The sequence below is a fragment of the Apis laboriosa genome, unplaced genomic scaffold, assembly GCF_014066325.1.
Source record: "Apis laboriosa isolate Shangri-la unplaced genomic scaffold, ASM1406632v1 scaffold289_cov146, whole genome shotgun sequence".
Taxonomy (NCBI): Eukaryota; Metazoa; Arthropoda; class Insecta; order Hymenoptera; family Apidae; genus Apis; species Apis laboriosa.
Window position 1 is genome coordinate 287,190 of NW_025222686.1, and position 19,772 is coordinate 306,961.

At 20.4% G+C, this 19,772-nt stretch overlaps 1 protein-coding gene across 9 annotated transcripts in view; it reads left to right on the plus strand.

Moving 5' to 3' along the window:
• LOC122714172 (retinal guanylyl cyclase 2) overlaps window positions 1–18,642 on the plus strand; it is a 37,406-nt gene extending 18,764 nt beyond the window's left edge. For 6 of the 9 annotated variants that reach the window (XM_043935289.1, XM_043935286.1, XM_043935288.1 and 3 more), the window contains 8 exons: window positions 235–406; window positions 789–929; window positions 1,109–1,301; window positions 1,436–1,607; window positions 7,206–7,476; window positions 8,871–8,882; window positions 16,955–17,526; window positions 17,632–18,642. In XM_043935289.1, coding sequence (XP_043791224.1) covers window positions 235–406; window positions 789–929; window positions 1,109–1,301; window positions 1,436–1,607; window positions 7,206–7,476; window positions 8,871–8,882; window positions 16,955–17,526; window positions 17,632–17,942 — 1,844 coding nt within the window. In that variant the 3' untranslated portion in view covers window positions 17,943–18,642. Of the gene's footprint in view, window positions 1–234; window positions 407–788; window positions 930–1,108; window positions 1,302–1,435; window positions 1,608–7,205; window positions 7,477–8,826; window positions 8,883–16,954; window positions 17,527–17,631 lie in introns of those variants that run through there. The other 3 variants (XR_006346592.1, XM_043935292.1, XM_043935293.1) reach the window with 3 other exon arrangements.
• The last annotated feature ends 1,130 nt before the right edge of the window (window positions 18,643–19,772 follow it).

Here is a 19,772-nt window from a genome sequence, read left to right on the forward strand (position 1 = left end):
AAAGAATTAAATATATTCTATCTTTTAAAACCGAAGATTTAAGATTCGGTTAATTAACTGCAAGAAAATACAAATTTCTTGCAAATTTAAATAAATTATCTATTTTTTCAATTAAATTTTAGTGATGCTACGATTTATCTATATTCAACGATTATTTATTTATTTATTTTTTTTTTTTTTTTTTTTACTGAAAAGAATTCTAATTAAAATGAAATTTACATTTTCCTCTTATAGATATTATCGAAAAAGTGATAAAACCACCGCCATTGATTAGGCCATCTGTGAGCAAAGGTGCAGCACCACCAGAAGCGATAAATATTATGCGTCAATGTTGGGCAGAAACACCGGATATGAGGCCTGATTTTAATGATGTTCATGATCTTTTCAAAAAACTGAATCATGGAAGGTAAACAGAATGAAATAAACAATATTCAAAAATAAATGTAGTTTATTTTTATTACATATTTATATGAATATAATCTCAAATTTATGACTCAAATGCGGCAATTTGTATTATTTTTAACAAGAAAAGAATAAAAAAAAAAGTACCGTTGATTGATTAAAATTAAATCGCGTTATATAAAATTTTAATGAGTATTGATGGTAAGATAAATGTCATAAACTATATGACAACTATTCGATGAAAGTTTTAGTATTTGCGTAAAAAAGAGGGAAGCGTATATGATTATAATCTGACTGATCGAAAGCAATGAGTGAAAATAAATTAAATAAAAACAAAATATAGTTTAAAAATATAGTTTTTTCATAATCATGTATATNACTTATAGAAAAGTCAACATTGTCGATACAATGTTTCAAATGTTGGAAAAGTATTCAAACAATTTGGAAGAATTGATACGTGAACGCACGGAACAATTAGACATGGAAAAGAAGAAAACGGAACAATTATTGAATCGAATGTTACCCAGGTAATATTCAAATATTGCAAATTATCCAAAATATCTCTCTTCTCTCCTCCTCTTTCTATTTATAATGAAAAGTATAGATACTTTTATGATCAGTACATCAATATATAAAATCTTCAAAAAAAAGATTTTATAAAATAATTTAAAAATATATATATATATATATATATATAATGTTACAGTTCTGTTGCTGAAAAATTAAAACTTGGTATGCCAGTCGATCCTGAAGAATTCCGAGAAGTAACGATCTATTTTTCGGATATAGTTGGTTTCACAACAATTTCAGCACATTCAACCCCGTTCCAAGTAGTCGATCTTTTAAATGATTTATATACATGCTTCGATGCCACGATCAACGCATATACTGTATATAAGGTGATGAAGTAGATGCAATAGACGGTACAACACAATTGAAAACCGTAATCGATGTTCACTCGAACAATGTTTGGTAAAGAAAATCGCTATCTGTTACCATTAAACGAAGAACATTTTATTCTTCATTGTTATAGGTGGAAACTATAGGAGATGCTTATATGGTCGTAGGAGGTTGTCCTGTAAGAATATCTGATCATGCTTCTCAAATAGCTACGATGGCTCTCGATTTGCTGCATCAAAGTGGAAAATTCAAATTGAAACATCTGCCAAAAACTCAGCTGAAGTTGCGAATTGGTCTTCATACAGGTTAAGTAACTAATTTTATTATTGAAATTATCTATTTTGCACAAAATTTTAAAAAATTCCGGTGACTGATAGTGATTGAGGAGAAGAGAAATTAAATCCCATACATAGAATGTTCATAAAAATGAGGGATATTTTTGGAAAATGAATTCATCAAAACGATGAAAAATGTTCATATATATCCCATAAAACTTAATTAATTAATTTATTAATTAAGTTATAAACATTTTAATTTTATATTACATGAGAACATTCAGCTGCGCGAAAATATTGCAATGTCGCTTGTATAGTATCTCAATAAAAGTAAATATATATTGATATTCTTTTATACATAAATAGTTATTTTTGAATTTTAATATAATATACAGTATATGTAAATATCATGTAATATAATGCAACATTTTTATATTGTTTAAAAAAAAACTTTCAATTTAATACAAATTAAAGTCTAATTTGTAAAATGTAATTTGTTATTTAACAGAAACTTATATCAGATAAATTGTAACAAATTCCACAATATTTAAAGTTGATAGTTACGATAATTACATAATAGTTCATTTAAAATTATAAATGAATCATTGTATTTCATTCAATTTGCCATACTTGTCGAAATCCATAGAAACAAATCAAAACATACTTTTATAAAATTTCGAATTAAAAAGATTAAATATGTTTTTATATATACAATTTTTTAATTATTTTTACATATATAAAAAAGTCTCAAATACTAATGATACTTGAATCAATTTGAATTTCAGATTATTAATGAGCTAGTTAAATCATTGACAAATCTTTATTTTTATTTTACTTGCATTCAATATTTTTTATTCTTATGTAGAAAGAAATAATAGTCTATCTGGATATCACATATTAATAATATAAATATCAATATTGCATATTAATATAATATATTCAAGTAATAAAAAATATATATATATATATATATTGCAGTTGCTTCTTTTATGTATATCTTGAATATTAAAAATTCACTAATTTGTTTTTTATACTATTATTTTTTATATATATTATCAACAAACGAACCGACACGAAGAGCAAGTAAAAAAAACAATATTATTTTAGTAATAGGAAAGATTATTGATCTAAGCTTTCGTATTCTTATATTTAATGCATATAAATATAAATAAGATTCAATTTTGAATATTATTATCTCATCAAGTCTTTTTTTTTTCTAAAGCCCACAATCACGTTCAATTGTTAACAACGCTATTTCAATAACATATTATTGTGCCGCAGAGTCAAATTTAGAATTTGATGAAATAATATATATTTGAATACTTGTTTAAAATAAAATTTTAATTAAATAATTTTCATATAAAATTAAGTTGTATGATAATAAATAATAATCAAAATTTAATTTTATTGTAAGAAATTAATGTAAATAGTCAAATAAAACAAAATATCTCTAATATACAATAGTAACATGAAAAAAAAGTACAATACTATATATATTTTATTATAATTTTTTAGTGAATACAAAATGCGATATTATATGATATGATTGAAATATAAGTATTGAATTTCAATTATTTTTTTTTTTTTTTCTATTTAGTAATCTTATATCAAAATAAAAGAGATTCAAAATCATGAAATAAAGATAAAGATAAAGATTTTTTAATTGATGCATTGATCTATGAAATTCAAATTGATTCAAATATTATTAGTGACTTTTTTATACATATGAGGATAAGTAAATTTGTATGTAGAAAAACATTCAATCTTTCTAATCTGAAATCTTATGGGAGTCTGTTTTGATTTGCTCCTAAAAATTTTGATAAATAGGGAGATTGAGTGTCATACAACAATTCAACTATGGATTTAAATAATATGTTTGTATCATAAAATAATTTATTTTTTATATTGGATTTATATAAAGTGTATATGTTAATATTTTGGAATTTACTAAAATTTATTCCAAATAAGATTTTGTTAAATAAAAAGTTATATAATACGTACATTATATTACATTACACTAAAATTTATTTAAAATAATCAATTATATATAAAAAAAAGTATTAGTATATTTATTTTCATTGAGGGGCTCCGCTACGCAAGCGACATTGCAATACGGTACTGCCGCACACCCAACTGAGCATTCTCGCTCTACTGAGCTCTCGTTCTAATACAAACTTAAAATACTTATAACGTGTTAATTAAGCCTTATCAGACATATGTGCATATGAACTTTTTTCATCTTTTTGATGTCTAGAATTTATCCTCCAAAGATGCTTACATATTTATTAACATTCTATATATATATAATGTATACCAATCATATATAAAAGAGACTACGAAGAATTGAACATTTTTGAAAAAAAAAGATTGTATAAAAGAAACTAAATAATATTTTAATGATCTGAATAATATTTTAATCTTTTTGCATATTTATATTTAATTCTATTTTATTTTATTTTTAATTTTATTCTTTAATAAAAATAAAAAATATTTTTTAAATTTAAAAAACGTTTTTTCATAAATGATACAAAGTATCTCTCCATCTATAGTAGAATTGATATATATATATATATATATATATATATATATATATATAATGGGAAACATGAAAATAAAATATAAATATAAATATTTATTTCGTATAAATTTCATAAACATTTTTTTCGAATAGTTATATCAGCATATTGTGTATGATACCATTTGGAACACATTTGACATTGAATCCAATGGTCATTTGACTTCAAACGTGAATATAAAAAATTGTAATAAATGCAAATTGTATCTTCATTTTCGTCTATACTCTCAATATAGTCAATATCTGTGTCATTTTGAAATTAATAAATATTAATTATTTCTAATAGTTTAAGTAATAGTAATTTTTGTTTTTTGTTTGTTAATATTTGCGATGCTATAAAATTGGATAAAAAATTATATTTTTGTTACTTTTATATTTACTTTTAATTATATATCTAGATAATGACATCTTATTGATTTTGTATTTTTTAGTCATTTTTTTATTGATTTATTTTTGTTAATAATTTCCAGTACAGCATATCATTAAGATAAATTTATTTGATAACTTTTAGACTTTCATTTAAACGACATCTATTAAAGTGAACAAATATCCATTATAATTTGTTTATAATATAAACAAAATATTTATTATAAATTACACAAGATTAAGTTATTTTAGAAAGATATAATATTAAATCTCTCTTAATTGTATGTTTCATGAAAATAATAATTTTAATAATATTTAATTTTGACCTGAAAACAACAAGAATATATATATGTAATATTGGATATATTTTTAAAATAAAATTAATGATATTTCATAAAAAAATATATAAATCAATACTCAGTGATAAAAATTTTATTATTTATAAATATATAAATAAAATAAAAATTTACATTTTTCAGCACGAAAATGTACTTCCTTTAATAAAATAGATTAATAAATTTGAATAAAACAATTGTAATTTAATTTAATCTACATAAAACATTTTATATTAAAGCATACGCTTCTTTTTTATTTTTAACGTGGAAAGTATAAAAAATGTATCAAATCTATCTATTTATCAATTCTTTCCAGTCTCTCTTATTCAATGTATGGTGCTAAAATTTGTTTATTATTAATTATTATTATTATTAATTATTATTATTATTAATTATTATTATTATTATTATTATTATTATTATTATTATTATTATTATTATTATTATTATTATTATTATTAATTATTATTATTATTAATATTTCGAAAAATAATAATTTATTAAAAATAAAATTTTATATTTTATTTGGAATCTTTCATCTTTAGTCCTTCTAAGTTTTATCAATCAGTCATTGAAATTTTTCGAAATTTAAAAATGAAAGAATGCTAAGTTATTAGAGACCTTAAAAGAGTTGATTTTAAAGATCAAACAAACATAAAAGTTAACATATATAAATATATTGAGCTTATAAATTATAAATAATTTAAATAATATATTAAACGTTAAATAAAGCGAAATGAAGAATGATGCAATGAAGACCCAACTTTTACTTCCACATCGCTTCATCTAATACAAACTTCAATTGTTTATAATTTAATAAATAAATTTCAATTAACATTTTTATACATCAATATTTTATATTTGATTTGATTTCTAAAATCGATTTTTTAAAAGTATGTTTATTAACTCTTTCGCAAGTTTCCTATATACCAAATATTTCAATTACATATTATGTAAATATATATACATATATATATATATATCTCACTATCATATGATAATATTGAAACATGTAGATTATACTATATATTTTTTATCAAAATACGAAATATTTTTAATGTTATGATTGATGAAGAGAGATCAAAAATAATAAATAATACTAATAATAAGAACAATAAATTTTTTCAAATCAATTTTTTTTTAAATCTATCAATTAACTTCCTTAATAAACTTGATCTCAATGACCTTAAAATATTATAAAATATTAGGAACATCATTATGAACAAATTCATTCTTTACACATAATTGACAATCAATTTTGATTTTCGATTTGTTTGCAATTTCAATTATTAAGAATTGAAAGATATATAATATAATTCGATTAGAAATTTATGCCTCAAGATTACAATTTATAATTTTCAAGATATTAATAAAATAATTAATTTTTTCATTATACATATGCATGTTTGACAATATTGTATCAATACTATTTATCTATTGTTTCTATAAACACATTTTCATGATCAGCATTTAAAATATATAATGATTAAACTAATATTATCAATGAATTAATATAACTTAATATTTATTTATGTAAAATTTGAAATTTTTCAATTTTGCGAACAAACTATAAAACAACTCTTGCACGATCAAAATTATAATAATTAGTAAAGTTATAGTGATAAATATTAAATTAGGTTGATATCATTCGGAGGCTGATAATTTCGATTATTATAATTTCCATTATTGTTTTACATTTTATTTTCTTATTTTGTGAATACAAAAAAGTCTCAAACTCACTATCGATGGATATTAAAAATGATGATATTTGTTTGTTCATTATATCGTATCTATATAAACAATTAACAATAAGTACAACGATCAAGAAATTTGTACACACTATTATAAATGCATACATATATAGACAGATTTCAAAAAATTTTTTTTTAGATTATGGCCAGTTGTGTGTAAAAGTAAAAATTGTTCAAAATATTGCTTTTTACAACATATTTCTAAGTACATTCGTAAATTAAAATCGAAGAAAGTAAAAAAAGAGGGAAGTAAATTCATCAAAATATGATGTAATGGAAACATTATAATCCTGACAAAAATAATAATGAATTTTCGAATAAAAATATTTCGTATTTTAATAATACGATTAGTATTATTAGTATTATATATTATTAGTATTATATATTAGTATTATATATATATATTATATATTATATATATATATATATATATATATTAGTATTATATATTATTATATATTATTAGTATTATATACAATAATACAATTAAAAATATTAAACATTGTTTATTATCATGATACTAAAATATGTCATTCTCAATAGCAAAAAAAAGTTATATCAGTTATCATCGTTTTTTGATATATTAATTGCATGAATGTAGGTCCTTGCTGCGCTGGTGTTGTTGGTCTGACAATGCCAAGATACTGTCTTTTTGGTGATACTGTTAATACCGCGTCGAGGATGGAATCCACCGGCGCACCATGGCGTATTCATCTTAGTCAAGCGACTAGAGATCGATTGACTCAAGTGGGTGGATATCAAATCGAATATCGCGGGCCAACTGAAGTTAAAGGCAAAGGGAAAATGCCTACTTATTGGTTACTAGGAAAGCAAGGCTTCGATAAAGAACTTCCAACGCCACCTCCACTTGGGTAAGCCTTTATGCTTATTCAGTTTTATTTTTATTTATTTAGTTTCTATTGTAAGATCATCTTTAAGCTAAATATGATTAGTAGTTACAATTAATTATAGTTGATTATATAGAAAATAAATCTTCTTAAATATACTTCAACAATTTTAATGAATTTTAAAATATGTTATAGAAGAGAAAATTTTAAAAAATTTTCTTCTATACATATAATCGTCGCTTAACCTTAGTTTTAAAAATTTTTACAAAAAATGATTACTAAGCACGTACGCTAATGTATGATATTGAATTTTGATTATATGTACCGATAATGTGTATACCACTATTTTTTATTATTTTTTATTATCTACTATTTTTTTTAAACACATCGAGATGGTGGAATGTACAACAAATGAACTTATACTATTATCTATATAGTATCTTATATAGTATCTATCATAAAGAATTTAGACATCCTTTAAATTTATAGAATAAAAATAAAATATAAAACTCGAATGATCGAAATTGAACAATGTCTAAAAATTCGTACATTTTATAAAATTTATAAGAGAGATAATTTTCAAAAAAATATATAATACAAATATTTTTTTTATTGATTAACATTTGAAAGGATAAAATCAATTCTCAAAATTAAAGATTAAAAACATTTTCTTGGAATATCTTGAGAACTAGGTGACTTAGAAAAAAATTTTTTTTTAAATTGTATGTTTTTGAATGAGAAATTTACTTATATATATATATATATATATATATATATATATATATATATAAATTATTATTTTATTTTATTTTTTATATTATATTCATGAATAAATAATATAAAAAATATTTTTTTGATCACTCGTTACACATATTAATTGTTGTTGCCGTAATGTTATATTAATAAAAGATAACTAGTAGTTGCATACTATATATGCATTATCATGCATATACATATATATACATATATATAGGAAATTCTATGTAATAATAGCATCATTTTTTATAAATATTTTTATAAAATATGATTGAATGACGATTATGTAAAAAAAAGATTATTCAAAATATTGATTTCTATAACAAATTTAAAAATAATTAAAATTAAAAATGAAATTTATTGCTAAATAATTACCTTATTTTCTTTTAATCAATTTGTAATTCACTTCATCATATTTCCTATCATTTTTTGTTTTGTATCAGAAGTTATATATAAAATCAAACATGGTAAAATATCGATTTTTCATTGCTAAATTTCAATTTCTTTTTCTCTCTTTTTTTTCAAATTTCTTATACACAGAAAATTATGGTAACACTCATTGTTATTGCATTCACATTTTGATTTATTATATTTTCATTTAAGCTATTTGCTTTTCAGATTTTTAATGCTTTTATCTGTTGCCATACTGCCGCCATCTTCAGGGAAAACCATGGGTAAGTCAAAGATTGTTAGTTACGATAACATATTTTAATAATATAATAAACGATGAAAACATCGTGCTCTACATACATATATACAATTAAAACGATTACATATATGCATGAGAACATGAAAAAAATTAAAACTTGGAGAAAAAGAATGTTTGATAATCATGTAAAAAGAATATATAAAAAGTAAATGTAATTCCATCATATCGTAATTCTGCAGTTCTGGATCGATAAATATCTGTAAAAGAAAGTATAGAAAAATGACGATGTTGAAATTCAAAATCAAATTTTTTTTATTGTATCATATTATATATTCATTGCAAGAATAAAAATTATGGGTTGCAAACCAATCAACCACTCTTTTAAAAAATTTAAATTTCTATTAGTTTTTAAGTTTATTTTATTTATAATTTGCTTATATTTTTTGTTCAATTGCAAGAAAAATAATATTTATTGTGATACGATACTAATAGATATCCTAAATCTACCATTATATTTTTCTTTTTTCTCGAAATAGATTAAATTTCACCGATTTAAATAATTTTTATATATTTTTGTAAAGGCCAAGATTTTGAACAATTTTTTCCTTTACATGTTACCGTCGTTTGACCTTAATTTTTGAACTACTTGCAAAAAAATTGTTATACGTATATAGAATTTTTTTTATACGTTATACGTATATGTTTGCAGATATATATAAATATATGACATCAATTATGCTTTGTTAATGTACATGTACAACAGACAACTAAAACATGTAATAGTAATCTATTTCCTCATGAATTATGATAAGCTTAAAATATTCCAAATCTAATATCGAACATAAGCATAAAATCAAACATTTTAGATATTTTACAGATTATTCGGATTCGTGGAATATAAAAATAAAATATAAAATAAACTTAAACCGAATTTATAATGATAAATATTAAAAATGATATTGATATTTATTGTAACATTCATTTATAGATCTAAAATATCTATATGTTGCAATAAATTTTTCCTGCAAAAATATAAACAAATTATAATAAGATAAAAATTAATAGTATTTTAATTTTTTTTTAGAGTTTAATTTATTCCTTTGAGACTTTTTATCTTTTTATCTTTGATGATATGATTCAATAAAACAAAATTTGTTTTTCAATTTATTTATAAATCTTTACCGATTCAAAAATGGAGAATCATCCTCTTTATATTTATTTTTTACATTTATTTATATACATATTTAAAAATTCTATTTCACATATGATAAATAAATCCGAATTTTAATCCATATAATTTTTAACTATACAAATATTTCTATTATACATATTCATATATTTAAATATATATATATATATATATATACATATTCATATATTTAAATTTAAATATATATATATATGCGTATATTTTTGAATACGATGAAATGCGAATTCTCATCTCGATAACTGTAAGAAAAAAGATCTTTACATATTTTCATACTTTCTACGTTCTATAGTAATTTTTTTATTTTTGAATAAGTTTCCTTGTAGATCCAAATAAATGGGTTCGATATAATTTTTTTCACTTTATCATATATTAATTTTTCTATATTAGTTTTTATTAATCTAATTAGTTTTCTTTAAATTATTTTATTACAGTTATTAACTTATTATCATTTTAAATATATTTAAAATGAATAATAAAAAAGTTGAATAAAGCAATAGTACAACTTGTAATATAGTATAACTTTTATTAACAAATAAAATTATCTGCAATATATATGATGAAGACAAAAGTAATAAATTTATATATGCTAGTGGATAACAATAGATTCACTACATAGACATTTTTAGTTAATACATCATATAAAATTTACAAATTATTCATTACTAGATTCATTATCGAATATCAATATCGAAAATGATATGAATAAATAGGAAAAAATGATGAAAATCTATCTTTACGAAATAATTAAACTGTAAATCCTATCCAAATTTCACATTTAAAAAATCACAATCGAGAATAATTATATTCTCGTAACATTGTGAACTACTATTTATATGATCGTAATAAGAAATGATTAACTTGTTAAATTAATAGTACTCAATCAATTATCATTTTTTTGTTCTCAGTTTTTAAAATTTCATACATATTCTGGAACCAAATTATCAAATATATAAGAAAGAAACAATTAAAAGTATATAAACTGCTTTGAAAAGAGAACTTAAAAAAAAAAAAAAAATTAAAGAGAATTGCTAAAAACATAGTATTTATAATAGACATTTTTCGTCTTGCTTAAAATAATATACATATAAATAGTAACGGTATATTTTAGATAGATAATCGATATAGTATACAATCATATATTTTAAGAATATAAAAAATATCATACTTTTAAAAATATCATGAATGAATTATAAAAGAAATTATATAATTAGAAAGTAATCAACAAAATAATTTCTACTTACAGACTTCTAGTTACAGACATTTTTCAAAATATGATAAATGCTGTTTTATTATTAAATGAAAAACAGAAATTCGAAATATAAATATATAATTACATACATACAATTTACGATTAATAAAACACTTGAAAGACAAAGTGAAATATTTTATTCGCTTATATATTAAAATGAATAATTAAACATTTTAAACATTGTAACAACAATGTTGCAAAATTGCAGAATTTCTAATATTTAAAAAAAATTTAGACTAACTAAAATGACATTATTACAATATTCATTCAATGGAACTTTATTTTTTTTTGTTAAAAAATTTTTTATTAGAACGTTAAAATATTTATATATAGATTATACAAATATCATAACAGACAAAATTATAATGAAATTAAATAGTAAAAATTTTGAAATTAGAAAAAATTATTGAGAAAAAATAAAGTCATAAATAGAGAGTTATATAAATAATATAAAATTAGTAAATTTTTTAAAATTGCTCCAAATTCTTCTTTTGAGAAGAAAAAAAGTCATTATTATCAATGGCAAGATTAATTAAAAAATTATTAGAAAAGCATTTACATTTTGAAGAAAATGATAAAATTATAGTAAAATATAGTTACTATACTATATCTTTAAAAAAAATAGTAATTTTTGAAATTATAATATTTTTTATTATAATAATATTCTTATTATAATAATATTAAAATTCTTATTATAATAAACTTTAATTATAATAAACTTTAATTATAATATTTTTAAATCACATTTTATTATTTTCTTGATCCAAGATATAAAAACTTAGAATATAAATTATCATCATTTATATGAAAAATAAATTTGAAGCTTATCTCAGAAAAAATTAATAAAAATCTATGTTTTAATTTTTATATAATGATAAAATTGATAAAATGTCCAATGTAAATAGGATTTGAAAAATATATAAGCAAATCTCAATTAAGATTTGATTTAGATTTAGATTTTTTATTAAAATCACAAGCAAATAAATAACTGCAGATAATTGCAGAATTTATTGCCAATTAAATATTTGACAATACTTCAATTGATATTTTTTAACTGTTTTTTTTTTCAATTTTAATATTGTAATAAAAATAGGAAATTTTTACATTACAATATTAAAGAAAATTAAAAATTTTTGTTTAAGATGAATAGAAATTTATTGCAAAAAATTGGAAACAAATAAAATTATATAAAACTATAGGGAAACTAATAAATTATTATATTTCAAATTCTGAATAATAACATATCTAAAAAACATATCTGAAATTTTATTTTAATTTTCATTAAAAAATGATACAAAGTAAAGATTAAAGTAATTTAGAATAATAGTATTCCAAATTATCCTTCTTTACAAAATTAAAGTAATATATATATTTATTAAAATTATTTTATCTTGTGATATAATTAAATACAAAAACAAAATAGAAATTATAATATTAGATAAATATTGGTTTTCATTTTAATTTTCACAAAATTTATTCTCCATTATTATAATATAATCAATTAGTTGTTTTTCAAAATCTCTATTAAATATAGATTTACAGTTAATCATTTTATTTGTAAATTATAATAAATATCTTCTCATGATTTACTAATCTGAATAATCTTTAAAATATTCAATGTTTCAAATTGTCTTCATCTTCAGTATTTCGAATTAACATGACATTGAATTATCTAAAATTTCATATATCAAATTTTATATTCTCGAAATATTTGTAAAATTCATATGAATTCCTAAAATTAAAATATAAATGAATAGATTAAATTTACTTTAATATGTTAATTATATTTTAACTATTATTTCAATAATTGAATATTTATTATAAAACTTTTGAATATCGATGTTTTATTCTTCTATTAAAAATTAGAAATATTAAAATTATAATTTTTTACATAATATCATTTTTTACATAAATATCATTCTTACTTATTTATATTATTAATATAATATATTATTATCTAATATTATCTAATATATTTTTAATATATCTCATGAATTTTTTTAGATATCTCGGTATTCTAAATTACCAATAATATTCGAAATATGTCGCATTTCCTGTATTTTTAATCCGAAAAATTTTTTCATAAGTTGTATTAATAAATATCAAAAAGAATATATTGCGATTGTAAAATTAATCAAATTTATATGTTTTAATTAAAATAAAAATATTGAGATTATCGAAGAGAAGAAAAATCATATTATAAATTATTAATCATATTATAAATAAATATGTAGAGTAAACATTATTAATTCAAACATTGTAATATCCGGATACGAATTATACTCTGTTTAATAAAAAGCATTTTTTAATATGATTGAAAATTTTGTATATTATGTATTTATTGAATTTATACATGCAAATATATATCATGGAACTATAAATATATATCATGAATATAGTTAATAATTTTTTTATTGCTAATGATATGTGAATTTGATTAACTGATTTCATGCAAATTATCCATATACTTAAATATTCACGTATATATATGAATTCGTGAACATATGCCATGTATATATATATATATATTTACATATATATACAATATTTACAAATATATATATATATATATATATATATATATATATATATATATTAATGTTCGTTTAACATGGCATGTGATACATCCAAAATCGAAATTTTTAATAATTATATATCCATATAGGATATATATATATATATATATATATATATATATATATCTAATAATTATATATATATCTAATAATTAAACCGAATCATAACTCGTTTATTAAAGATAGAAAAAAATTATAAAACTAAATTTAATAATCCTCTATCATTCTGTAACTCAATTTTTTACGGAAATGTCGCTGCAATTTCAATTATATTCGTTTTTTGAATGCTCTATAATTTCTTTTTCGCATGAATTTATTTCTTTAATACTATTTTGAGTAAAAAAATATTAAGATACAAACTCAAAAAAACTTGTAAAAAATTCAATACTTTTCGAAATAGTTACTTTTTTTTCAATATTTACAATAAATATTCAAATGTTGTAATTGCATAATGTTGAACTATCTTATAAAAATAAATATTATAGTGATCATACTTTGGTTACTATCTTGGTTTATTTAAAAATTCTCTTGACTTTTTGTAAAATTTCTTAAAAAACAATGTATTACACAATTTTTTATTTCAATTGATAATATAAAAAAATGAATTAAGAAGAACTATTTAAATGTGAATGCCAAATAATTGAAGAATATGATGAAAAGTAAAAAAAAACGTATAAGAAAATATATTTAGAATGCAATGGTGAAAATTTAAATGCAAATTTGATTATTAAGTGCGGAATAAATATACTCAAATAACTCAATATTCAAAATAAATATTTTGAGAAGTATTGAATTTTTCACAATTATATCCTAATTTTATAATTTAAAAAAAATTATAAACAAAAAAATTAATAATTCTTTTTAAATTTGTTTTTCAACATAAATTTAATTTCAAAAAACTATGCAATAGTATACAAAAATACTTGTTATTTCCAAATACAATACTTTGTTATATTACTATATATAATGCTATATATGTGTTAACTATTAATATTTATTCAGAATAATACGAGAAATTGATTAATAAAAAAAATCAGAGTGGTATTTAATAAAACGAATAAGGTTGAATTTTATAATTTATAATTCGATTCAGTTATTAGAAATATCTTAAATAGATATTATACCTATTTACAAGGAAAAATCCCTAATCTGAAAATTCAAAAAATTATGAAACTTTGAGAATATGTAATACTTACGTATTACTTATGTATAATTTTTTTTTTGTTGCTCGAAATCATTTTAAGAGGATGAAATCAATCTTTAAAAATTTGACATTTTTACATCATAACTCACTAAATATAAAAAATACAAAAAAATCTTCAAACAAAAATTATTTCTTTTTATAAGAATTATCATCTGTTAAAACATTTATTAATTGTTTATACAATTTTTAAAAAAATTAATAATTCTTTTTAAATTTGTTTTTCAACATAAATTTAATTTCAAAAAACTATGCGATAGTATACAAAAATACTTATTGTTTCCAAATACAGCTTTGTTATACTATTATGTTATATAATGCTATATATGCTAACTATTTACATTTTCAAAAGTAGGAAAATTTATATTTATAAAATATATATTATAGTTCTGTTTTTTAATTAACATTGGATCAATGTGAAAATAAAAGATAAAAATATAAAGAGAGAGAAAAAAGAAACTTATACATATAACTACTTTATAAGATATTTTTATTTTTATTTTTAATGTTATCAAATTTCTTTATTTTTTATGTAATAAAATGCAATAAACAATAACGAAAGAATAACGAATAAAGATAAAAATGTACAAATAATTAAATAATATTATGAACTACTTTTCAACTACTTTTATAATAAAATTCTTTAAAAGAATATTGTAAAGATAAAAACTTGTTGCATCATGTACATCATATAATATGTAGCATGATTGTCACATATAGAATGGTCCATACGAAATCTTGTTACGAAAAAGCGAATTTATATTGGATTTTTAAAATTATTTGATTTTTCATCGATGTACTCTTATACTATGTATAAGTAAATTACATAATATTTAGTAAATTACATAATATTTAGTAAAGTACATAATATTTTGATAATGGAAGAAATGACTGAGATCAGAAAATTTCCATACAAAATTTTTCTATATACGAAAATCAAACACACATATCATTCCTGTCGTTTTAGTATTGTAAATATTTCTACATCTTGATTAAATGGTATGCTATTTTATAATATAGATGAACAATGACCAATCCAAGATTTCAATAATAAAATATTTATATATTCGGTAAATAAACATTTGTTAATTATTCATTAAACAGTTCTTATTAATTAACTTCATTGGATATGTTATATAAACATTCCATGGTCGAAGTAAAATTTGTTCTAAATAATAAATAATAAATGTGAATCGAAATCTACAATTATTTCTTTAGAACAATAAAAATCGAAGAAAGAAAGTTTCAGAAAACTAATATTGGAAATATAGTGTAAGTATACGTAGTAGCGACTGTATACTAGATTATCGTAACATTTGTATTATTATAACACTTTTTATTCTTTTGATAATGTATGATATATAAAAAAATAAAGAAATTTATTTTTTTCAATTATATTAAAAATAATTATGTGTATAAAAAATTATGTGTATAATGATTTAGGTAATAATTATGTTGCTTAAAATTTTATATTAAAAAACAAATTTAAAAAGAATTATTAATTTTGTGATTTATAACTTTTTTATATTGTATAAATAATTAATAAATATTTTAACTAATATATAATTCTTATGAAAAGGAACTTTGTCTAAAAATTTTTTTTGTATTTTTTATAGTTAGCGAGTTATAACGTAAAGTCGAAATAATTGAATTTTCAAAGATTTGAATTTCAAAGATTGATTTCAAATAGCAAAAAAAAAAAAATTGCGTAATACATAAGTACTATATATCCCTAAAGATTAATATAATTTTTTAAATTTCCGGATTAGGATTTTTCCTTGTACATCTTATCTTTTTCTTAAATAAACATCGAATTGATGACTAATTTAAAATTTGATTATTTTCTATCTCTATACTAAAGGATGAACGAAAGTTTAATATTGGAGAATTTAATGAACGAAGAAAGCGTAACACATGGATGTTCAGTCATGGTAAATCCGACTATGGATTTATCGTGCAAAGATACGAATTCAGATGAAGAAAGCAAAAATAATAATGGAAATCAAAATGTAAATATCGATGATATAGATGAAAATACTGACAAGGATCTAGAAACATATAAAATTGCAGTTTCTGTACATGATGAACAAGTTCAAGATACGAACTCGTCTTTAAAATCAACAGCTAATATTCTCCACATTTTATCTACGAAAGAAAAAATGAATGGAAGAGAAAATGATGATACTAATTTGACTATTGTAACCAAAACTACTTCCAGTGACACTCAAACTTCTCTGGCAACATCCATATTTTATACAGAAAAAACTGTACTTGGTGCATCTACTAGTTCCCTTACATCAATTTCAAGCTCAACTAATCCATATAGACCAGCAGGTCCCGCAAAACATCGGAGAATAACTGGTTATATCGATGAAAACGACTTAAGCACGCCATATAATCATTACAGATGTCTCTCACCAAACGAACATTATGGCAAGTCTTGATATTTTTCATACATTCTAATAAAATCTAATAAAATCTTAATTTTTAAGTTATGAATTTAATTAATTATTCATTTGATCTATTTTTTCTTTATAGGAAGAAGTATAGGTTCTCGTTTTTTAAAAAGACAATTTAGTCTAGATCGTCCCGATGAAACTGTTTATGTTGGTTTCACCGAGCAAATTAATTATCAACAACAATTACAACAACAGCAACAGCAACAACAACAATTATTATCACAACAAAATTTGAATATGACACCAAAACTTTATAAACAAAATAGTGCGGGTGCAGCAAATGATTTGGAACGTATCGAAGAAGTACCGTCTACTCCAACCCCTGTTCTTCAACACTATAGACAGGCAGCATCTGTTTCTCTCTCTGTAGAATCATTAACGCTCCGTTGAAAAATATTACATTTTTAAGCGATAAAAATGTCTGTCATAAGCATTTACTATTAAAATTCAAAAAATGACAATCGTCACGTATCCATACGAATCATTAGACATATTATATTAATGATATTAAATTTATAAATTATTACTTGTGTATTTATCATTATCTCTTTCATCCATATAATATTATCATAAATCGATTGATATTTGATTATAATATAATAATCGCGAAAGATATAGAGAAAACTTTATACCTATTATCGCGAATGACAATCTCTATTACATAGACGCATTCTATGCATATGCAGCTCTCGTATTATGTAAATATATTATATTGATATATGTGTGCAATATTCTATTTCCATACTTTTTCTGATTCATATTTCTTCATTTATTTCATAACTTAAAATCAAATAATATTTTATTGTTGTTGTGCATAAAATGCACAATAAATCAAATAATTATATCATTAAAATTGTTCATAAAATTTTGCTGAAATATCATGATATACTATCATGTATTCATATTATTATGTTTTCACCAAGAGAGAAAAAAAAATGTTACCTTTCTTATAAATGTATACAATCATCTCCGAATCGTGACAATAATAACTGGAAAACTTATAATATAGAAACGTAAATACTCTGTCTCTCTCTCTTTTTTTTCATTTTTTTTCTCTTTCCAGTATCTATCGTATAATTCATAAAATACACCGTAAAGATTAATTAAGAGAATTCTTCAACTGTATATATATATTTCAAAATTAATGATAAATATATTTATTAATACAATGAATGACGCTTAATGCGCCATATAAATTATATCCTTTTGTGTTTTTATATACTGCATAAGTAACTGTATAAGTAAGAGAAAAGAGCATGTATGAATGTATGTTTAATGTGATTGTGAAATAATCTGTATGTTAGATACATGTGTACATGACGCACATAATGTATAGATGAACAATTTATAATATTGTAAGTGTTTATAAGTGAAAAATTTACAGAATATTTTCAATAAATTTTTCACATTGTATCGCTTATAATACATAAATATATAATAATGCAGAAAAGAATTGTGATTGATAAAGAGATGTAAAAGCACAAACATTTATTTAACATTACACTTGTTAAATGTCATTTGACAAATTTGTGATCTCTTCCCCATAACGATGCGATTAACAATAAGAATAGTATGATAAATTATTATCTAAAACGTGAAAATACTGTTATTTTTATTATGTAACAGTATATAATTGGGAAATAAAATTTTATTGATTAAACAAAAAAATAAGATATTTTTACATTCACTTTTTTTTTATTTAATACTAATAATTTTTTTAATAATATAATTTTTGGTAAAAAGATACAATATTCAATTATATTTATTTAAATCATTTTACAAAGTGATAATGTACTATATATATTGTATCTTATTCTATTGTATCATATAATGAATTCTGAATATATGGATAAATATATAGGCGCATATGTATATATAAAAATAAATCTCAATAGAAAGTTAAACATAAATATATATTTAATATATAATATGTATAAATTATATACATATATATCATATATATATATATATATATATAAATACACATATGTATATAAGTATACGTGTTATCTTTTAAATTTTTATAATTTTTTTTTTGCTACTCTATAATGGATAATTCAATTATTATTTTCCATTTGTTTTTGTGATTTTCTTCAATTGATGATTTTTAATATTACCAAGGCCTGAAAAGAATATATGAAAGAAATGATGAAAGAATTTTATGCATACTAAATTATATAATGCATACTAAATAATAAAGAAATAGCAATAAATAATAAT